The sequence below is a fragment of the Anastrepha ludens genome, chromosome 5 (genome assembly GCF_028408465.1).
Source record: "Anastrepha ludens isolate Willacy chromosome 5, idAnaLude1.1, whole genome shotgun sequence".
NCBI lineage: Eukaryota > Metazoa > Arthropoda > Insecta > Diptera > Tephritidae > Anastrepha > Anastrepha ludens.
The window spans coordinates 104,908,348-104,931,849 of record NC_071501.1 but is presented as its reverse complement, the minus strand read 5'-3'; the positions used below and the strand labels follow the sequence as shown (position 1 = coordinate 104,931,849).

Genomic DNA, 23,502 nt, shown 5'->3' with positions numbered 1-23,502 from the left:
TCATTTATAAGATAAAAACATAAAACTGAACTTTAAGTTTGTTATTTTCTAAAAAAATAAATTTTTAACAAGATTTTTCTTCATAAAAATAATTTTTTTATACTCTGCTTTAAATTTTTTTTTAAATATCTAAAAACTCTGTAGGTAAAAATATTACTGATAGTATAAAATATTTAAAAGAATTTAACTATGGAAAATATTTAGCGCGTCAAATGTGTTTTAGGAGTTGTTATGCACGAACCTGATCTCGCAAGACTGCTGCGATCTTAGAACAGGTAAAATCGTTGGGAACAAATTTTGGAATTTCTAAAACAAACATTTCCTGATAAGACAGACTACAACCTTCTTTATACTTTTTATTTTGGAATGTGTGCTAGCCACTTTTCTATGTACTTAACAGGCTAAAAGTCTTGTGAGACCAATCTTGCTTATCACTACTCACGATCACATTTTGTTACATTAAATATTCATTGGAAAACCGTATCTGGAAAAAATACTAGCAAAAATAGAAAAATCTGAAAATGTGTATAACGGGTGGTTACGTATAAAATTATTTTCATAATTACAGTAAAAAATGGTAAAAACATACAATTTTTCGAAATTTTGGTATTCAAAATTGCGTATTGAGATATAGGTTGTTCTCAAAATAAGTTTATTTGTACATGTACGACATTTCTGCATCAAGCTATGACAAAATAAATCGATTAAATCAAACAAAGGTCGATTTATAAGTCAAATTTAGCGTACAGGTAAAACTCCAAAATCTCATGAAAATAGAAAACTTCAAAACGCAATAAAAAAAAAATCGAGCTAACTTTTAAAAACCCAGCGAGGGTTTTGCTATTGAATAGGTATATTTTCAGAAAAAAAAGGTCCGGTGCGGTTTGATTTTTGATGTCGCACTGTGTTATAAGGGACAATTTTCAAATAAAAGAAGACAGAAGGTGGAAACAGCCAAACATAAACAGCAATGGGACTGCTACAATATTATCGGGAAGCATGCAAAACAGTTGAGTGTCGTCCACTCTGAGTTTTGTAGAAGCTGTAAGAATGTAGAAGAGCCAGCGATTTGTCGCATTCTGGCCCAGAAAATGGAATTTATGGGTTCACACTTTATGCATTACTTGAGTTACATGCCATATCTAGCCCAGCTAAGGACGTGGCATTTGCTTAGGTCCGTCTATAAAACTTGACTTGAATAGAAAAGTTGATTTGGTCCGTATCGTACGGGGTTAGATTATCGACCTATCCTTTCAGCACACAGTGAGGATTATTTGACAATTTTTTTTTTTTTTTCAAAAATGGCTACAGCATTCAATTTTTGACCAAATTTAATAATTTTTTTCTTAAAATGTTCGTAAATGATTTTGGAAGAGATTGTCTAGGCCTAATTTCATTTTTTCTGATTCTTGTTTATCAAAACACACCCTTGAATAGAGGTATCTTTATGAAAAATTTAGAACAATTTTACAAATAAAAAATATAAAATATGTGTTCAAATTCGGTTTGCCATTTTTTTTTGTAGTCCTAATCGACGGTAATACCCCCGGAAAGTACACATATTTCTAGCCCGCCTTAAGAAGTGAAATCATCTCCCTCAACAACCTAATTACTTAAAAACTAATTTTTTTCAAGAACAAACCTAGAATATTCCCCGGAAAAATTTCAAAAAATTGATAAATACGTTTCTGAGGTTGCTGAGCCCGAATTCGTTATCCATTTCACCTTTCGGGGTCAAATTGACTGAAATACTTCTTTTAAACACGAAAGTCAGTTAAATGTTTGCACAAAATTCGTTTTTCTTTTAAAAATCGCATGCGTTAAAGTATATTTTACGACAGCCCTTCATGTTTGTCTGTTCCGCCGTCAGACTCCTCTCTTGGAGGGTGAAATCAATTCCTAGGCCCTTCAACTTAGCTTCTCCTAACATTGCTCCATCTCACAGTCATATTTTTAAAGTAAACCTTGTTTTTGAAACACTTTTGATGGATTATACCAAATAAATATGTGTGTGTGTGCATATGTAAATTTGTATTTGTAATGCAAGCGTGGCAGCTGTCCTCTGCCACAATGCAATGGAAGATATGAACCAAATCCATTTTATGTGATCCAATAAGAAAAAACACAAAAACAATGTTTAAATAAAATTCTCCTGCCACACACACAGAAATAAAACAATAGAAAAAATAAATAAATAAAAAGTTGAGTATTATTTCGCTCTATGCTACTTATGCACTTGGAAAGAACTAGTTTTTTCGACTTCTTTACTTTTCCTCTAGAAGCTGTGGCAGGAAGCTAAAGATGTTTGTGGCAGAAGTAAAAGTGCCACCCGAGGAACTCTGACAGGAAACCGAGGCGGAAGAGAAGTTAGCTCAATGGAAGTGAAAGCGGAAAAGTTAAATTGCGTTAGAGCCATGCTGCCGAATTGCTAATATAGTATTGTTGTTGGTTTTCTTTAAAAAAACAATACAAGTCCACGCCATATGCCACATGCATGCCAACGACGGACTTTGGGGCGGACAAGGCTTTGGCCCGTCGTTGGCGTATCGTTGCATGCTATTTGCATAAACAACAAGCATTTGGAAGAAGAAGCAAAGACGATAACCAGTAAAGCAAAGCAAAGCTAGCAAGTGTTGGAAAAATTTACGTACAATAAAATGTTAAAGGAAATTAAGGCCCGGTGTGGCAAACTGCAACGAGACAAAACCAGCATTGAGGTTTCTTTGTTTTTATATCCACATATGCACATTCACACACGCATATGTCTGTACAGTGACACAAAAAAAATTTCATAAAAATCACTTAACTTAATTTGCACGTTTGAGGGCAGCAAATCTGTTTTTATTTTAAATTTATTAAGCGAGAGTAAATCGAAAAATTCGAGATTCGAAGCAGGAACGAGAACTTTTTCTGTGACTTACTTGGCGGCTCAATGCAAATTAAGGTTAAATACAAGTTTGTGTCACTTCAGTTCATTAACCTTTGAGATATCGGCGGTTAAGAAGTCAGGTGAAATGGCTGAAGTACCAGACTGGCACTCCCCAAGTAGCACTAAAGCGCCGTTTTGATACCACTAAGAGACCTCCAACGGGCAGTTATCTAAAACCAACCAGAGCTGTTTATGTAACGGAGAAGGTTGATGGAATTCCGGTTGACGCACTGCCGCAGGCTGTCGAAGAAAGGAGCACAGAGTGTCCTCAACCATCTGGCTGCCAAACCCGGACATTTACAGAAAAAATGCCAAATAGTCTCCTTCTCTGAAAACATCGAGCAACTCCAACATAAATATATACGTTGACAGTCAAGCGGCAATAAACTCATATGAAATTTTATCTAGAAACGTTCTTATGACCAGGGAAGCCATAGAGAGACCAGCCGCAGAAAGACGCTTAAACATTTATTGGGTACCCGGACATAAGGGCATTGCAGGAAACGAAATTGTAGATGAGGCTGCCAAAAACGCGGTTTACATACAATTCGAACAAGAAAACGAAATCGTTGCGGACATGAAAATACTGATAGGCAGGAGGTGGAATAATGTGTACACAGAATGCCAGATTCGTACTAGTCCTGTTTGAAAGGAAAGTAGAACTATCATAGGTATGCTGACAGGCCACAATTTGTTAGCGGCACAAGCATGCATGGTGGGAATTACAAACAAAGATAGCTGCAGATTTTGCAATGAACTAGAAGAGAGGGAAACTCTTGAAAATATTCTATGTTCTTGCCCTGCATTAGCTCGAACCCGAATGAAATGTTTAGGAGCTCTACAATACGAGAGGTTGGAATGCCTCTTAGGGTTAGAGCTTCTGAGCTTACTTAGATTCGCAAAAGACACAGGTTTATTACAAGGGTCAAGCTCCATCTGGTACCACTAAGGACCAATAGGTCTATGTGATGGCTTTCAGCCAGCCAAGTCAACCTAACCTAACCTTCTCTGAAAGGTCCCCACAGCCTCTGAAATGGGGATTATAAACAAGTCAACCTGCAAGAAAATATCAACTATAATTAGTTACCTCACTAAGCAAGGCAGAACAACACGGCTCAATTCACCGTGCTACAAAAATTAATTTTTATCCAAGATGATCACTGATCATCCGCAATTGCCAATCTGCCTTGCTTGAGAAGGTAATAACGCTTATATGCCATAGTTTTTTCGCGACGAAAGTCTCTGTGCGAGAATAAAAATTAATAATAGTTGAAATTGAAATTTGAAAAAGGCGAGGCAAGAAGCACCGAGAGAATGGTAACTCCTAAAACACTCAGTCTAAAGAGCACATTGTATTCAAAGCTCTGGAAAGTAGAAGAATTGATAGTCAAAGAGGAAAAGAGAGAAGTGGTGGAGAGAAATAAATAGGATGGAATAGAGACAGAGGCAGAGGTAGCTAGTCCTGTGTGAATTTTCCGATTGTTTGGCAAATGCTTCAGTTTGAGAGAACGAGTTTTACTCATTCTCATGATATCAGAACCAAAAATTAGTGGCCTTGCTCTAGCAAAGGCAGGACACTCACAGATATAATAATAATTAATAAAAGTAAATAATATATTTTATATAATAATTCTGCATACTCAGTTTTACATTTTCTTATCAACTTTGAAAGACATTAAAGTTTCAAAGCACTAAATTAAAAATAAAAAGTTATTTCAAGTACTTATACGCACAGTGGCCGATTTTACAGACAAATATGTAGTCAGTTTTATGAGCGGATACTCAAAAAAAATATTTAAAAATTTTCATTAATGAAAAAAGAGAGGAAAATGAACTTGAGATATGTTTTTCCAGCAAAGAAGTGGATAGTGAAAAGCTATATATTCTTGGAGGCATTTCCAATGCTGAGAAGCCAAAAAGTAGGCATTTTGCTGTTGGATTTATTTAGCCAGTAGTGCGATTCGACAATTGTTATTGCTCACCTACGGGCCGTTCATAACATTCAGTTGCAAACATCACAGTGCAGTTAGAACCTAGTAATATAAAGGCAGAATTCAGAATTGAATTAGCTTGAAGGTTACAAGATTTACCGTTTTTCAGTCAAAATCGCGGTTATTCTGAAACCTCTAAGTTGGCTGTCAAGCTGAGAAATTATGCCTTCAGGCAAGTCTGGAGTTAATCGGAATAGTTTTTGGGACTCTCCTGCAGCCAAATGGAAAAGATTGTCCACATCTCGGAGCAAACGGCAATCACCTGTTTAGGGGCCACCTCTCCACGCGGTAAGTCATAAGCGAAATACTCGAAGGACATATTCGCGTTTAACAAGGTTTTAAAAAGTTTTCATTAATGTAATTTCACACTTTTGATTCAAACTACTAATTCCTGTTTTCTCGTTTAATTTAACCACATCGAAATTGCTGTCGTTTAATTTCCGATAATCGAGTTGTAAAGTAAAACAGCTGATTTAGTCTTATCACCTTTCATTATGAAATGGGCTACCGAATATCAAAATCTTTAAAGTATGTTAGTGAATCCTGTAGTGCGAGGATGCGCGTATGAGGGCAACAGCAACTAAAATTTTAAAGCTTTTGCCCACAGATAAACAGAGAGCTCGGACATAGAACAGGACATAAAGAATAAAATTCGGTAGAGGCGCTCAAATAATTTATGGATGTTTCAGAATGAATCGGTTAGAAATCCATGAAGGTGTTATCCTCTGATAATCTCAAACCCCAGTTTAGATTTTAGAAGATTTAGATTGATGTTTCCAGAAACCAGATCTCAATCCAAGTGAGAATTCATAAAATATTTTGTGAAAAAAAACCCCGTAGCAGTTATGGATATAGGTACATATTCTAACGAAGAGGCCTAAATGGCGGCCTCCATAGCCGTATGGGTTTGTACGTGGCCGGCATTTGTAAGTCTTCGAGTTAACAACCCGATGTAGGCATGAAACAACAAAACGATGGAGTGTTTTTTGCCACGAAAAAAGCTCCTCTTAAAAAAGCCATCTGAAGTTCGGTGGCGGCATAAAACTGTAGGTTCCTCTATTTGGGGGAAAATATCAAGATGCACACCACAAATAGGAGGAATAGGTCGGTCAAACACCTAACAAAGGATGTAAGCGCCAATTATATACAGCATGGAGTATACAAACAGACAAGTGGAGCACGTAAAGTTCAAAATAAGATTTCCATCACTCAAAATATAAAAAGTTATTGAAAAATAAAATTAACTATTGGATTGAAAGAGTAATTTGCGCCACCTTGTAATTGGCTAAATGGACAACGAAGGCGACCACATTTTGTTCAATTTAAAAATAACATATGCAAAAAAAATTTACTAAGCTTTTATTTTGATTTATAGTATAATTTATTACTATTATTATAATTAACTAAAAATTATTATTATTTTAGCCACTGTTATTACAACAACAAAAAAACAATTAAAATAAAAAATAATAGGACTATGAATAAGTTCGTGCGGTTTTTTTCGAAATTTGAAACTTTATTGACGTAAAATGGTTACAAATTTAATATTCAAAATATTGTCCATCGCTTACTACTACTTTTTCCCATCTTTCTGGCAATTCACGGATTCCCTTTGTGAAAAATTCGGTCGGTTTTGCCGCAATCCACGAATCGATCCATTTTTTGACTTCATCGTAATTACGGAAGTGCTGGTCAGCCAGGCCATGTTGCATCGATCGGAAGAGATAGTAATCGGATGGCGCAAGGTCTGGACTATACAGCGGGTGGGGTAGGACATCCCATTTGAGCGTTTCTAAGTATGTTTTGACCACTTGTGCAACATGTGGCCGAGCATTGTCATGTTGCAAAATAACTTTGTCGTGTCTATCGGCGTATTGCGGCCGTTTTTCTCGCAGTGCTCGGCTCAAACGCATCAATTGTCGTCGGTAGACATCCCCCGTAATCGTTTCATTCGGTTTCAGTAGCTCATAATACACAACACCCAGCTGGTCCCACCAGATACACAGCATAACCTTCAGGCCATGAATATTCTGCGCCGACGTCGATGTTGAAGCATGGCCAGGGTATCCATACGTTGCCCGACGTTTTGGATTGTCGTAATGGACCCACTTTTCATCGCCAGTCACAATTCGATGCAAAAAACCCTTTCTTTTGTCCCGTTGAAGCAGTTGTTCGCATGCCATAAAACGGCGTTCAACGTCTCTTGGCTTCAATTCATACGGCACCCAATGGCCTACCTTTCGGATCATTCCCATGGCTTTTAAACGTTTGGAAATGGTTGATTGATCAACTCCCAAAGTTTTTGCAACCTCTTCTTGCGTTTGAGCCGGATCTTGATCGAGCAATTCCTCCAATTCGGTATCCATGAACTTTGGCGGCGCACCCTCGCGTTCTTCGTCTTCCAAGCCAAAATCACCACTTTTAAAGCGTGCAAACCACTTCTGGCACGTTCGCTCAGATAGAGCATGCTCACCATAAACTTCCACCAAGATACGATGACTTTCGGCTGCTTTTTTCTTCATATTAAAATAATGAAGAAGAATTCCCCGCAAAAACACATTATTTGGCACGAAATTCGACATTTTCAAGTGTGGTAAAAATATTGTTGTTTACGCTTCAAATAAAAAACTTATACTGACGTTTGTGCCTTACGACAGTAGCTCTCCAATGAATGTTTGGAAATGTGGATCGATGGAATAATAATCAAGTTACGCCATCTGTTGTAAAACCGCACGAACTTATAAATAGACCTATTATTTTGCTTTTATCAACAAATTTACAAGTCACTGTATATCCCTTCACATGCACTGAGAGCCACAAGAAGGCGTATGAGCTCTTATTTTTGCATGCAGATTTATACGCTGTATCTATGTAAACACGTCTCATTTGCATATCACATTTGGGTTGTGAATCTCTTAAATGCCGGACCCTCCTTTTTCATTTCTTTCGCATTCATCAATTCATATCCCTACCAGCTTTTCATTTTGTTTCTGAGAATTTAAATTTGCTGAATGACTTTTTTTGTAGCTCAGAGCGTATGGCTGGCTCTTCATCAAAAATCGAAAATTTTCTTTGCCCGAGTGTTCGCAAAGATTGAGAATTAAGCTATGATGAGTCCGAAAATGGCTCCCGGATTAGAGGGTGCGTAGAACTAATGGGTACAATAAAAATAAAAAGCTACATATACATACACACAAGCCAATTTATCTAAAGAAACTGTAACAATAAATTTTTTTTTTTTTTAATTTCGCTGAACTTAAGTTACAACCAAGACAACATAAAAACATACGCAAAATTAAACGAAATTTAGTTAACAAATGAAACGAAATACACGAAAAGAAATTTGAAGCCATCGATTCAAAACAAAAATGTTTCCACACAATTTAAAAGATAAGACGATAGGAATCATAGAAAACTAGAAGCTGCCGTTTTAAGGGTAGTCTGTGTAGCACAGTTTTGCGTCAATATACAGTTTGATGCCACAAACAGTGGAATACCCTGGCGTTTTGTGGATTTTCATCCTGCCATTTTAATTAAAATTCAAAAAAAAGCTATAATTCTCACACCTTCAGCTAGTAATGGAAAGCCTTTAGAGGCTCGGCATTTAGACGGCAACATAAGCACGCATGCCACAAATTTGTGTTAAAACTCGACCAAAGAGCCAAAAATGCAAGAATGTAATATAAGAAAGAATAGGCGCTTGATGGATAGTTCGGTCGGGATAGATTGGTCCAATTGACGGAGTAATCAACCTTAGCGAAAATGAAGTTTAAGTCTAAAAAACGTCTAAACGTAGAGATTAGATTAGATTAGATTTGAGTCGGGTTGAACAGATCTAAGCACTCAGTCAGGGAGACCATTGTACTACACCCGGACAGATTACAGTGGAAGGAATAGAGAGACAGGATAGATATTATATGGGTGGTAGGACTGAAAAATTGATTTGAGGTGACTCTTCCGCGTATCTTTTTGTTTCATTGATGCGTCTTAAGAGGTCCGGAAGAGGAAGATTATAAGCTTTATCCATACTCGGACCCCAATAGCCTAAGTCTGGTTCTAGAAAACACCGGACAGCTACAGAGAAAATACTCTGCTCTGTTCTCATTCTCACGGCAGGATGGGTATATTGGGTCGTGAATGATTCCCATGCTAGCCATGTACTATTCAAGGTTGTGTTTGGGGTAGTCAGAATTTTCAATAAATTGGATTTTTTTTTGCATTTTTTTAAGTAATATATCTTAAAAAAAATTGTGTGAAAATTTGAAATGAATCCGACAAATAGACGGTTTTCCAATAAAAGGTGTTATTATGATATTCAAAGAAAAACGCTATTTTTTAATAAAAATGATCCATATTTCATTATAAAGAGGAAGGTATGCCGTTAATAGTGGAAAATAACATCAGGCAAAAGACCACCACGACCACGCTTACAGGACAATATCCTTTTCATGAAATTTTCCATAACCGAATTGAAAAGTGGCTGCTCTATGTCGTCGATAGCCTCACGAATTGCATCTTTGAGGCTTGAATCGACCCTGGGCTGTTGACGTAGACCTTCTCTTTCACGTGGCCCCAAAGAAAAAAGTCACAAGGTGTTAAATCACAAGATCTCGGTAGCCAATTGTGATCCCCTCTTCGAGAGATAACACGGTCCGGAAATTCTTCCCATAAAACATCAATGGTTTCATTGCTTGTGTGGCACGTAGGGCCGTCTTGTTGAAAACAAACGTTGTTCACTGTTGTTGACTGCTACGTAGGCAATAGCAAATCGATATTTTGGAAGCTGCTATGACGGCTGAAGAACTATTAAATGGCCCAGGAATAGATGAGACAGTGGAAGTAATTAAATAATTCGTATAACTCTACATAAATCAATAGCTCGAACTTTAAATGCGTTTTTCTCAAAACTATGTTTTTTGAACTGGTGATCACTGTAACTTAAAAACCGCTTGGTAGATTTCAATAAAATGTATATTGCTTTTGAAGAACATAAAAATATAATCCTGATCGAAGGATTTTTTTTTTTTCAAAAATTTCGAACAATTAAACAATTAATTGTCGGTTTTTTTCTCGAAAATATAAAAAATATTTCCTGATCAGGCACAAGATTATCTATTAATGAAAAAAATTCTCTTGATTTATTTTAGACGAATCTCCAAGGACTTGTGATGATCACCGCAAGGGACTTCTGGAGAAACGGACTTCACACAAACAGCGATAAATTTTACTATTATGAATTTTTTTTTTTGAAATTTTGCTAAAGTCAAGTCGAAACATGATGTATTAAAGCTATGTTTTTATTTTTGAAAAATATAGCAACAATTATTGAAAATCATCATTATTTCGGGCCTCTGACTACCCCTAACCCCTTAAGTTAAAAAAGGGGAAATCGTCAAGTTGTACACAAGGCAGAGGTAAAATCCCGAATAGTCCTGGCTTATATAGAAATAATTAACTCAATAGTGGCCCGCAATCTGATTCAGATTCTGTGAAGTCATTAACGGAAAAGAAGCTAATTAATTGTCCAGAGAGGCAACAATTGAATCAATAGAACTCGAGCCCATTTTGGTGGTGGAATAAGACAACTAATGAGAAAAAGCTCAGGAAAGCAGAGAAAACCCGTCACACTATGGGAATAACCAGTCAAAGTCCATCCTGAGAGGGTACAAACTAAAAAGGTACAAATTCTTTATTAAAGCACAAGTCACGGCAGTCCTGTGCCAAATTCATCGGCTCCAAATATGGTCGGGCGACTTATCACATAAATGTCGTTCACCAATTTAAACATCCTTTGGTTGACAAAATGCCAATACCAATTTGCACAGGTGCGAATTTCCGTGCATGAAACTCCAAATTATAGAAAAAAGAGGTTTTATTTGTTATAACAGCTTGCTAAACCCTGTCAGTGCAATGTAGTTACCGGTCGTCTTCGTCTAGCTCATGTAACGGTAGGCCCAGGAAACTTGCTGTTTCCTCACGTTGGGTCCAGAGGGAGAGGGGGGTTAGATGAGTGGGTTTGATAGGACATGTGAAAAGGTGGTTAGTATCGTACGGAGTTCTTTTACGTGCTGAACATGTGTTGGGGTCAATTCTGGGTATATAGGAGTATAGTCTGCTACAGTATCCAGAACGTAATTATGCCAAATAATTACGCGGGTCTCTCGGAGTAGCTGAAGCACGTCATCAGCAATTGGTGGTGTTTGGACTCCGATTACGGCATTCAGTGGTCGGGAATTTAGGAAGGTGGTAAATGTCTCCAAATAACATTAAGCGTATGTCTAGACACTGTCCGGTCCAGTAGCTGTCGGTTCGTTTTGTCTTGCACCTCGTCGGAATAATTGAAGCGATGCCTCCTGACGTGCATGGGAGACGGCTCAGGTTATAGCAGGTGTCTACATGGGTGAAGCCTACGGTAGCACCCGAGTAGAATTTGCTGAGCATTTGAGTATTTGTTCCACATTATGTAAGTGTTGTAGGGGAGGCATCAGAAGATATCTCGTGGCTGTCCCGATTGTAGTGTTTTGGCATGTCTGGAGCTTTGTCCACTGCGTATTACTAGTTCCAAGCAACCAGACAAACCAGACAGGCGCAGTATAGGTATTTTGTAACTAGGCTTAGAAAAAAAATTGTATTTAATAGTGGTTGTTCCTTGGAAGGCAACAACAAACAACAAAAAGACGCGTTTCACAAATAGAAGGAAGAGCCCGGCAAACACCCAATAAAGGGTACAAGCGCCATTTATATATATTAGGCCGGGTCGATTTGTGGGGAGGCAAAAAAAAGGCCCATTGCTCTGCGAAAATCATATTCTAGGGATCAAAATAAGAAACTTTGCCGAAGGAACCATACCTCTAAAACGAATTCTGATGTCCCCCAATTTGGGTTTCATGTAAAGGCCAAAAATGGTGATATTTTGAAATGATTGTATGGGGAACCCCCCAGGGGAGTTCCAGGGGGTGTGCCACTGGCATGGGTGGATCGGCCGTCCAAAGTTAGTGGGGGTCGGTCATACATTTGGACTCGATTGGAGCACTCTAAATGGGTCAAAGTGGGATTTTTCAAAATTTGCCCCTACCCAAAAGTTCAACCCAAATTGGGGGACATCAGAATTCGTTTTAGAGGTATGGCTCCTTCGGCGAAGTTTCTTATTGTGATCCCTAGAATACGATTGTCACAGAGCAATAAGCGATTTTTGAATCGACCCGCCCTAATATATATAATTAAATAAATTCTCAATTGCGTATATTTTTTATTTCAATTTATATTCCTACATTTCTAAAATTATCCTTTATGTTTATTTTTGTATACACACAGAATTAATTGAATTTGACTAAAGTTGCATTCCATGCTAGCGGCATAAACGCCAGAATCCTTTGTTTAGGGCTAAACGATATTTTTTTATCGAAAATTTGTGGAACTTCAACAAATTTGAACTAACAATTTTTGGTTGTTTTTTATTTGAACAGTCCGATGTATTTATTTTAGAGTTTTCCATAAATTGAGTAAAAGAGGAAAATTTAAATATGTTTAAATGAAAATTAAAATAAAAAACCAATAACAAAAACGATCAGTATCAGCCTGCGATGAAATGATCCTAACCAGAAACTTCACCGATCATTTGATTAGTATTCATATTTAGTCGCTTGGTTATAAATATAATTTTTGTTAATATACACTTTTAATACCCGTGCTCTTGTTTGCATACATAAAATAATAAAATCTTATTAAATAGCAATACAGTTTACATATTTCGTGTTATTTTCTAGATTTTCGCTCAAGGAATGATTCATTTCGCATACGAGTATATATAACATTTATAATATTAAATTTGTTTTAATGTCCTGCTTTTTCTTTTAATAAAACTAATCAAAGCTTATTAGCTCCGCTGTAGCTGGTTCTTCGGGTGCGGCTGGCGGTGCCGCCGGCTCCGGCTCCGATTGTGGTGGTGCCGGTGCAGCGGCAACTGCTTGTAACTGTATTTGTTGTTGTTGCTGTTGCTGTTGCTGCTGCTGTGTTGGTTGTTGTTGTTGTGGCGGTAATTGATGTGCAGTTTGTGGTGGCATTTGAACGCCTGTCTGTATGGGTGGATGATTTTGCAAGACATTTTGCTGTTGTAGCATAACGTGAGCCAACTGCGAAGGATGCTGTTGTTGTTGCATATGTTGTTGTTGTTGTTGTTGTGGTTGTGGTGCTAATGATCCTAAAGCCGGATTCGGTGGTTGTTGAGCTAAAATGTAAATTAATTATAATTAAAAACTCTTCCAAGCGGTGAAATAACCAAATATTTTTATTATTTCAGAAAAAGCTAAGAGAAATGTGAATTTCTTATGAACAATGCTGCCACTTACCTTGCATAGCCGACATGCCGTCACTCATTTGCGGTCCACCTGGCATCATACCCTGCGGTGGCAGCGGCCCCTGCTGCAACATCATCCCTGGATGTTGATTTGGCTGATTTGGCAACACGCTTCCGGGCGCATACATCCCTGGCTGCATGGAACTTGGTCCCAAAGGAGGTGCTCCTGGCGCATTAATCATGCCGCCAGGTGCATTAAATTGAGCGCCACCGCCTGCACTCATTGGTCCCGGTGAATTAGGATTAAAGGCGTAAGGATTGTAAACATTATTCATTTGATGCGAAGGTGAACTTTGTGGGCCAGCCACAGCACCGGGTGGCATAAATGGGAAAGCGGTCTGACCCATGAGATATTGAGCTTTCTGCTGCTCTTGACGCAATTGCATTTCGCGTTCCTGTTCCTGTATGCGTTGCAGTGCAAGCTGACGTTGATATTGCAAATATTCCTGCTTCTTCTTTCGCATTATCTCCAATTTCTGTGCCATCTGAATTTGTCGCTGGCGCTCTTGCTCTTCGGCAAGGCGTCGCAGCTTCTCTACATGTTCCTGGCGCAGCACATCCAGTGCAGCACGCGAATCTTTGATTTGCGCCAATTTATCCTGCAATTGTTCATACCACATTCGTTTGTCATCCATCTCTTTGATGTAGGAAAGTTGTTGCGAATGTAGCGAAGTTAAGTTCATGAAGAGTGTTTGCACCGAAGAATCGTTTGAAATACTCCGACCGCGACTGGAGTTCGATTTCATGCGATTAACAAATATGTCCACCTGGGCGCGCATATTTGCCGCAAATTCGTCAATTTGTACCTCGTCAGCTAACTGAAGAAAAGTAAATATTACGATTTAGAAATATTTTTTTTGTTGTACATATACAGGTAGATTCGGTAATTCACTTCCAAGTGAGTGTCGTTGAAACTTTCAGGCAATTGCTTTAAAATTCACTCAGAAATGCATTACAGATCCAGCTCAATAATGACTAACAATCACCTTTGGCTGAGTTGGTGCCTGCTGTGGTTGTGGTGTTGGCATTGGACTTGGTGCCGATGGACTTGCCAATGGAGATTCGTTCACTTTGCGTTGCTCCCAGTAAGAGCGATTCAAGTATTTTGCCAAATCTGGATTTGTTTCCTCTTGCTGATATTCCTTCGGTGCTGGCGGTGCCTCTGGACTAGGCGAACGTTGTTGCAAACGATAAGCAGACAATGACTGAAATGAACGGAAAAAATACAAAAATATGCGCGTAAGTGCATCGATTGTGACAAAACCCCTTTGTTTTTTGTTTCAATTGCTCGATAAGATAAAGTTTGACTTACATGTTGTTGTTGTTGCTTCTTCTTTTCCTCGGCCTCTGATTGACTCAGCGCTAGAGCTAGCTGCAGCTCTTCTTCTTCTTTTAGTTCTTGCTCGCTTTTGCGCGGTGGTGTCTATAAGCGAAGTTCAATTACTAATTTCTGGTTCTTATAAGAAATCTGTTTTTTGAAGTTCATGGCACACTCACACTCACCTGCACTTGCTGCGATAGTGAACTATTAAGATATTCCGCAGGCAAGTCACTTTCAGCGGCGCGCAGTGCTGGTTTTGAATTTGGTCGTTGCAGCAAGGTATAGCAGCCATCACAAATACGTACCTATTAAAAAAGCCGCAGTTTTAGTTGATAATAATAAAATGTATATATAAACTGCCATTACATACATCTTTTTCAATGCCAAATTTAGGCAGCGGACACTGCTTGGCCGAGCACTGCCCACAGAACACTTGTCCACAATTGCGGCAGTGATGTTTCCGATTGGTAAACGTAAACTCAACGCGACAACGGTGGCACACTTTACCATCCGCCCAAATTGGTGCCGTATCTGCAGTGAACATGGCGTCTGCTTCCTTTAGTTCTGGGAAGGTGTGCCCCTTAGCTTTTAATATGGTCATGGTATCCTAGAAAGAGAATTTAGGACTATTACTAAGTATTCGCGTAGTTACATTTAAAATTAACTTCTTCATCTAAGCTTAACTCCGATTCGGAACTCATTTTTATATAAATTTATTTAATTTTTCATCCAAACAAAAAACCCGCTCGACCGTGTTTGTTCGCAGCTCACTAATTGAATTAAGTTTCTATCAATATTTTCAACGCTACTCGCTTCATTCGCATAGTGAACAACGTTCTTTCTTTTTAACCTTTACATTCGCTCATATCAACACTAACCTTTATTGCCTGATATTTCTCAGACGAACGAAAAGCATATGCCCATGTCTGCACCAGTTCCAACATTTTTTGACGCACATTCTCATGCGGTGTCTGCTCCAAGAAATTACTAAACATTTCACAATTCTCCTTGGTAAACACTTCGTCATGAACCGGTGCTCCGCAATTCTTTACAACACTCTCCAATACCAATAAAGCGTAGCAAGCAGAATGTGGATTGGGTGAATTCATTTTTTTCTTAATCGCAGCAAAGGCAGTTTTAGCCCTAAAATAGACAGTGAAAAGAAAATTAATTAATGCGCATTTAAATATATGATAATTGCAGGAGGTGCATTATAGATTTTGCACTTACATGACATCTTTTTGGTTAATTTCATCACAAATAAGTAAAATTGAAGGCCAGTCGGGCTCCAGTCGCAAATGACTGGTAGCATTTTCTGTAATTCATAATTGGACAGTTAGTAAAACAGCTATAACTACAACTACATATAAATAAGGTGCAAATTATATCGCATTCGCAGCAGTGAAAATGTAGTTCGCTGACCCACCCGACTGCAGTTTTGTCTTTCTTATCTTGCACTGCGTTGGATGAGTCATTTGCGACACCTTTCACTCCACATTTTTCTATTAATAATTAACTTACCAAGATTTTTTTCAAAGCTTGACTTAAACATAATTATTTGTGCTAAATTTATACTTCTTCAATAAAAAAATTATTTCTGCTTTTGTTTCAGTGAAAATTGCTTGTAGTTTTCTTTGACTTGACGTTTGTTGACGATGTTAAAATGACATTTGGTAAATTGTAATAGATTGATATGAGTAATGCATTTTGCGTAGTTGCCATGCATGTAAAATTAACAAATTTTAAAACTAGAAAACCGTATGTGCAAGAATGATAAAACATCAATTTATCGCAGATTTAGGTATTAGCATAATAAAAGGGAAATTTTTAGTATAATGTAAAACGCTTAAAACGAAAAGGTTTTAAAGGGGAGATAAAGAGGTGTATCCTCATCTTAAAACTGAAAACCACACCCTCTGGAGGCTTATAGTTTTTAAATAATTTATTATTAAAGTCGGTGTTGCCAAACACCTCAAATACGAACGAAGTTGTTTGTAAATCGCAGTATTTTTTGCTTTAGTTTAGAATTGAGAAACATTTTCAAAAATATAAACATATAAACCTGAATTTTACAGGAGCGTCGACTAGAAGGGTTTTTGTAAATTTGTAGACTTTTTGCATGGAACTTCTTTTCGCGTGAGTGGTCTTCGGACGCGCTTCAAAAAACAACCCTCAGCAGTCCAACTCCGGCTAAGCTGTCGACAGCAGTTTTGGGTAGAATTTCGTTCGGCGTGAGTGGCATTCGGGCGGGCTTAAAAAAATAACCCTCATCAGTCCTACTCCGGCTACGTCGTCGAGAGTAGTTTTCCGTAGAACTCCTTTGTACGTTAAAAACATTAAGCCAAAAATTAAAACGTCATATGTGTTTGTGTAGTAGGGGCAGAGAACGTAAATTCATAAATATGAATATGAATTTACGTTCTCTGTAAGGATACACAAAACTCCATCCCCATCATCAACACTGAACTGAAATATTTCAAGTGTGTTCATATTTTTATTTTCATTTGCAGGCATCCGGCAATCCTTTACTGTTGTCAATTCCAATGAATCGTTATTCTTGTTTAAAATTGGAAAGTGATAATATTGGTAAATGGAATTGCATTTAATTTTCATTGAAATATTTGGAATACGAATATAAAATTTAGGTAAAAGTACGCGTGTGAGTGTATATTTAGGGAATTTAAGTGAAGTTTAGAAAAAAATATATTATATTTGTTAAGTTCCTGAGGGCACTTTGAAGACAAATAATTACAAAACTATCATTTCCGGAATAACTAGGAGTTATAAAGGTGGTTCTTGAGCCACTCCCTACATCTCCACCAAGTTTCATTATAATTTGCCTAAAATTGCCCATGTTACCTTATACCAAACCCGACCCCAATACATTTAAAATATATTTTGCTTACCCTCAGATACATGTATGATAAAGGGATTAATGTACTCAAGCTCTATTCGTGCTTAGTCTGAGTTTTCAAAACGAAAGCGTTGATTACATGCACCAAAAGTAGCTGAAAAGGACTAACGATGACGAAATTTTAAAGTTGAATTCCCTTTGAAGTGATCCTCAATTTCATTGCAGTCTTTGCTTCTCGACAGAATATTGTACACAAATACTATAAACAGCCATTGTACCATTGGACCAGTGCATTATGAATTATTTATATCCCGCGAGAGTGGGTACTGTATTAGGTATACCCAACAATTGCTCCTTACTCAAGGATGGGACGGATCAAAGCAACATAAAGTGATTAAGAGTTAACACGTATTTTAATTTTTCTAAATTTCTTTTAATAAGCCCCAAAAGTGAAGAGGCTTTGCAAGTAACAAAGTCTACATATTAATTCATAATCTAAGATTAAACCCAAATCTTTAATTTGGTATTTTTTGGATAAAATAACTCCCCTTAGAGAATAGGTGAAAATTTACCAAAGGGGTATGTTGTGGATTATATAATTGGCGCGTCTATTACAGCCGTGTAACCCAACGAGAATGCAGGTGGTGTAATTCACTTCTTAGCATAGAACACATTCTAAAGGACTGTCCCATCTCGAGCTACAGCAGCAATCTAACTATAATTCAGACTGCAGCAAGGAAGGTACGATGAAGGTACTAAGCGACCCCTTCAAAAAACACAATCTGCTGCATGAGACATGAACACGCTTTCGAGGCAAAATGGTCCAGTAACCGAGCCCCCAAAATATATTTTATAAATTAATTTGCAATGTATAAATTTAATAATAATAATCGTCGTGTACACTCTCTTTGGGTATTTGGCCAGGCTCCTCCTCCTATTTGTGGCGTGCATCTTGAAGGTAAGTAATAAATAAATAAGCAAGGACAGAACAGAAGTCCGTATAAATGGCACCAATTAGGGCATCTTGATCCATTGCTGTAGTTATATAGGTTTTTAGTGAATAGGGCAAAATTAGCTTCTGTGGACTGGGAGAATCTCCACTGGATACAAAAGATTTCACATTATCAAAAGATGTTTCGGTCACAAATTCCACGGCAGTCGGTTCTATGTTACCGGAGCGACTCGAATGTTTATCTGGCCAGTGACTGTCACTCCAGCAACATTCCCGTGATTGTGATGTTGCTACAACAGCAACAACAACAAAATTTCTCCTTTATAAAATGATCAAAAATCTTCTATTCTCATAAGAAAAACTTGATTTAAAATTTTATATTGCATATTCTACATAATTTTTCGGGAATCGAAAATGAGCTAAAACTCAGTCCGCGATAAGTTCTAAAAAAGAACCATTTTATTATTAATATAAGGAGATTTAGCATTGCGAAGGCACTTGAAAGACCTAGTGTGCCCATTCATGGATTCAGAGTATTTCTCTGAGTCCAACTTCCTCAATCTATTTTAGTACTTGTCTTATATTTTTGAGTTCTATTTCCTCCTCTAGTAAAATATGTTTACCCAGGTGTTTGTCCAGCTTTGCAATCAGTGCTGAACACCAATGTTAGCGTCTTCATCTTCTTCCCTAAATAAACTACAAATTCATTGGAAAATATTCCTAAATTATGTAATAAGAGCTATCTTCAATCAAATCAATCTACAATGCCCTGCTAGAATTCCTGTGATGATTCTAAAATTATTCTTATTTAATTCCATTCAATCTGTAAATCGGTTTAATTCAAAGCCATCTGTCATTGATTTTGACTGCGATAAACTCGGAAGATTGTCCCAGTATGATCTTTTTTGTCTTTCCTCTACTGCCTGAAGGAAGGGGGAAGTTACCCTTTCCTAGGCCACAAAATATGCATATGGAAGTCAACCCTGCCCTGTCTAATTTATCTGTCATTTCGTTCCCAGTAATTCATTTGAGCACTGGAACCCATAAGATACGTACCTGATTGTTCTGGTTTCTGACCGAAACCAGCTTGATTTACACAGGACAGGAAATTTTAGTCTCGGCTTCTTTATCAGCTCCTTAATTCTGGCTTTGCTTACGTACTCACCAACATGATTATTGAAATCATTTTCTGAGATAAAATAAAACACAAACACATTAAGTTGCAATTTTTTTTAACTCTTCTAATTTTATTTAACATTTCAGTGCAGATAAAAAATTTAATTAAACAATATTTTCACACTCATTTAACTATAACTACTCACTTTCTTTAAATAAGGCAACACATTTTTCCACTTCTGTTCAAGAAAAAATCCTTAATGCATTCATATAATTTAGAACTATGTATATCTACTACATGTATTCATAAACACATACATACATATGGTATATAAATATGTGTGTATGTAGAAGTAGACGCATGCAGTAAGTATATAGGCACGAACGTCTTATCACACAAACGACACAAGTCTTCAAAGCACGGGCAACTTTTATATCTAAGTATTTGGGAATGCCGTAATTTGATACGCTGAAAGTTAATTTCTCATCATTGGTTCTAGTTTACAAGTTTCTTTCGAACTTTCACATTTTGACGTATTGCGTTCATATAAAAGTCCTCCTGACGTATAATCGGAGTTCAAACCAACCCTGTATATGAGCAATGGTGCAAAAATAAAATGAAAAAAAAACACTTAATTTTACTAAGTGAAAAAGACTTGAAATGGACTCGAAACAAAAATGTAAATGACGTTCTTTTCTTTATTGAGTGCTTTGATAGAATTATTAATAAGATTAAGTTATGTGTGCAGAGATTGGTGGAAATGTTCTGCAGGTTCATAGATCTGAGTCGAAGAAGCGCACGTTCTTTATTTAAACTTATTTAAATAACTTGATTAAGTACTTAAAAGTCGATCCTTTGTGGTTGAGTGCTTTGATAGAATTATTAATAAGATTAAGTTCTGTGTGCAGAGATTGGTGGAAATGTTCGGCAGGTTCATAAATCTGAGTCGAAGAAGCGCACGTTCTTTTATTTAAATTTCGACTCAGATCTATGAACCTGCAGAACATTTCCACCAATCTCTGCACATAGAACTTAATCTTATTAATAATTCTATCAAAGCACTCAACCACAAAGGATCGACTTTTAAGTACTTAATCAAGTTATTTTCTAATTTGGCTACGCAAAAATCAATGAAGGAATGTTTTCAGAACTGCTATTAAAAAATAAACGACCCACGTAAACTAAAAAAAGTTAAATGTAGGCGACCGACAGGTTTTTTTTGCCAGAAGTTTTTTTGACACAGACTATTATTAGGGCTGTTCATGTAAAAATTATCCAGTAACTTGCAAGTAAATTAATTTACGAGAATCCGCTGTCAAAGAGAAAAATTTCAAAAAAAAAGTACATGAATGTAAAACCACTAACAATTTGCAAGTCGTACGAACAATTGATTAAATTGTTGATCAGTTGAGCTACCTCGTATTAAATTAAAAAATAGTAATAAAGCAGATGCGATGCAAAATAACGAGCTTAGCATGGCATGATTTTACTTTTGCCCACAATAATTTGTTCCATTTCATTACCGCTGTCAGATGAAGAACATTTCATTAACAATTTTAGTGTTATCGTCATCACAGCTGTCTTCATATATTCCTTGGTTCCGTCTATGTATGTATGTACATATATAAATATATTGCAAGAAGAACAAGCATAAATCGCAAAAAGATACTTTCAATGCTTTTCATTTGTATTTCGGAAACTGCAGCATTGGAGGCTTGAGGCCGTGGCTAGACAGCACGCACCTCCATATCATTGGCCGATTCTTATTTAATATTATATATGACTTCAAATAAACTTTATAAATTGTGTCTGCTTTAATATCTATTTACTTAAACTCTCCATTTGAGTCACCATATTTTTGAAAATTAAAACTTTGGTCCTATTCGCAAATTTTAATTCGTGTTAATTTTTACTTAGGATCAGTTCCTTTTCTCATTTGCAAATTCGTACAAGTAAAAATCGATCCAGTAAAAACTTGTGACTTCCCCTCAAAATGAAATGTCATTTTGCTCTCTCACTTTCCCCTACTTTGCAAGTTTTTTGGCTACATGAACACCAAAACTTGATAACAAATTATTTGCCTCACGCACAGAACTTTTTTGATAAAAAAAACGCTACACGAAATGCATCGCTTTATAATTGAAAATAGAAAACTAACTTTAACTAAAAGGCCCAGCTGTGGTTTTGCAAAATGTACGATTATTTATTGAACAGAAGTTCATGACGGGACACATTTTCATCTTGGCAGCTATTTTAAAAACAAAGTATAATATTTTTCATTAGTTTGCCTTTGAATGCCACTCAAAGTGTATAATATTTCCTACTTTTCCGTCCGCTTTTTCCTTTAAAATTTTGTTTGCCGATCAACCAACGAGTGCGATATTTTGGTGAAAATCGAAAAACTACACCAATGATTTGAGAGCGAGAAAATTATGAAGAGCGATAGAACAAGCAACGAATTTGCTCAACAGCACTGCTTTTGGGATTCACATCCTTTTATTGAACAAAATAGCATTTAATTGTGGAAAATATTAAAATGGAGAGAAAAAAAATTAATTTAATAAATATCACGTAAACTAGAACCAATCTAAATAACCTTTCGCTGTTCAGATAGAAACCCGTGCGCTTGTATGCTTGTGTTAAGCACGATAATTTTTCTCTCTCTTTATTCTTATTCAATATTTACGTTGGTACGTTGGGTAAATGTTATAAATATATGTAAGTATATTTGTAAAAATTTATTTAACTTAACTTTGACGTAAATTTAAGAACTATAATATTATCACATATATGTTTTGTGTCGTTCATATTATTTAAGTATTTAGTGCATTTGTAAATATTTATAACAATATGAGTTTAAAAGCTTTTGATGCAGTTTTAGCTACTAAATAGTTAATAATGCATGTTGTTTGTATTGCATATGTGCGTAAGTTTATCTGATTGGCTTGGAATATGAGTTGTATATTTCCCACAGGCACCATTTTTTAGAATATCGTTTCAAGTTTTAACTAATTTTTGGCTAGTTCGACAATATTTTTTACATATATTGACGTTATTTTGACTTCTTAAATATTACTTAATTAACTTTACTAATTTTAAACCTTACATAAGACCCCGATAACGTATCTATATATGTTCCATAAAATAAATTGATATATTTATGTACATATGTATGCTCTTAAACATGTAATTTTTTCTTTTATAATTCCACAGCATATACAATACATAAAAACAAAGTTTACGTTCGAACCTTACGCTTAAGCATAATGTAAGCTAATCCTTTAAAAACCGACAACTGCAAAATCATAGCCAATATATTCATTCCGAAATTTCCGTTCTCCATGCCGAAACTGCGTAGCACTGTGTTGGCGTTTCTGTGAAAAAAGAAATCAAATGATGAAATTGATTAATACTAGTATATGTATATATATGCATATGTATATATTATAATATTTAAATATATATTTTTTTACAACAATCGAAGCTGGACTCTTGCCGATCTTTCTTTTCAAAGCTACTAATTTTAATGTGACGACTGAATTGCATCAGATTTAAGTAGGTCGTAAAAATAAAGATAAGAAATGTGGAATGTAGGGATAAAAATGGAATGTAAGAATTCTAAAAACTCATTACTCGCGTAATCCAACGAAAGCTATACAATTACAGAGAATTTACCAGTTTTTCATTGCAAACCAAACAAAAGTATCGGGTGTTTTTTAGCTGCATAAGAACTATATATATCGATAACTATGGTTTGACTGACAGCTGAGAATGGAAAACCGTGTTGATATTTTTGTTCAGTAATGTTTGACCGCCGTAACCGAATGGGTTGGCGCATGACTACCATTCGGAAATCGGAGTACTTAGGTTCGAGTCTCCGTGAAACACAAAATGAAGAAAATGTTTTTTCTAATATAATAGCCGTCGCCCATCGGCAAGCAATGGCAAGCCTCCGGGTGTATTTGTGCCATAAAAAAGTTCC

The 23,502-nt window shown here is 36.5% G+C and overlaps 2 protein-coding genes across 12 annotated transcripts in view; both read right to left on the bottom strand.

The window, feature by feature from the left end:
• Positions 1 to 12,457: 12,457 nt before the first annotated feature.
• LOC128863783 (hepatocyte growth factor-regulated tyrosine kinase substrate) lies at positions 12,458 to 16,259 on the bottom strand. 2 transcript variants are annotated; one of them, XM_054103123.1, is made up of 9 exons: positions 16,119 to 16,259; positions 15,828 to 15,912; positions 15,476 to 15,740; positions 14,968 to 15,204; positions 14,774 to 14,902; positions 14,589 to 14,699; positions 14,263 to 14,481; positions 13,269 to 14,094; positions 12,458 to 13,147 (listed from the first exon to the last, which is right to left on the bottom strand). In XM_054103123.1, the coding sequence occupies exons 1-9, from the start codon at positions 16,147 to 16,149 to the stop codon at positions 12,783 to 12,785; spliced, it is 2,268 nt and encodes a 755-aa protein (XP_053959098.1). In that variant the 5' UTR covers positions 16,150 to 16,259; the 3' UTR covers positions 12,458 to 12,782. The 2 variants fall into 2 exon arrangements, with proteins under 2 accessions (XP_053959098.1, XP_053959100.1); XM_054103125.1 differs by having other exon boundaries at positions 14,780 to 14,902.
• A 3,359-nt stretch (positions 16,260 to 19,618) lies between these two features.
• Positions 19,619 to 23,502, bottom strand: part of LOC128865240 (ATP-binding cassette sub-family G member 1) — a 91,030-nt gene continuing 87,146 nt past the window's right edge. For all 10 annotated transcript variants that reach the window (XM_054105365.1, XM_054105368.1, XM_054105369.1 and 7 more), the window contains exon 12: positions 19,619 to 22,894. In XM_054105365.1, coding sequence (XP_053961340.1) covers positions 22,759 to 22,894 — 136 coding nt within the window. In that variant the 3' untranslated portion in view covers positions 19,619 to 22,758. The remainder of the gene's footprint in view (positions 22,895 to 23,502) is intronic.

Excerpts from the sequence above, each read along its gene's own strand:
- LOC128863783 (XM_054103123.1), bottom strand. The coding sequence starts at position 16,149 with ATGTTTAAGTCAAGCTTTGAAAAAAATCTTG. Across the intron at positions 15,741-15,827 it reads ATTAACCAAAAAGATGTCAT|GGCTAAAACTGCCTTTGCTG; the intron begins GTAAGTGCAAAA and ends TGTCTATTTTAG. Across the intron at positions 14,700-14,773 it reads CGCAGCAAGTGCAGGTGAGT|ACACCACCGCGCAAAAGCGA; the intron begins GTGAGTGTGCCA and ends CTTCGCTTATAG.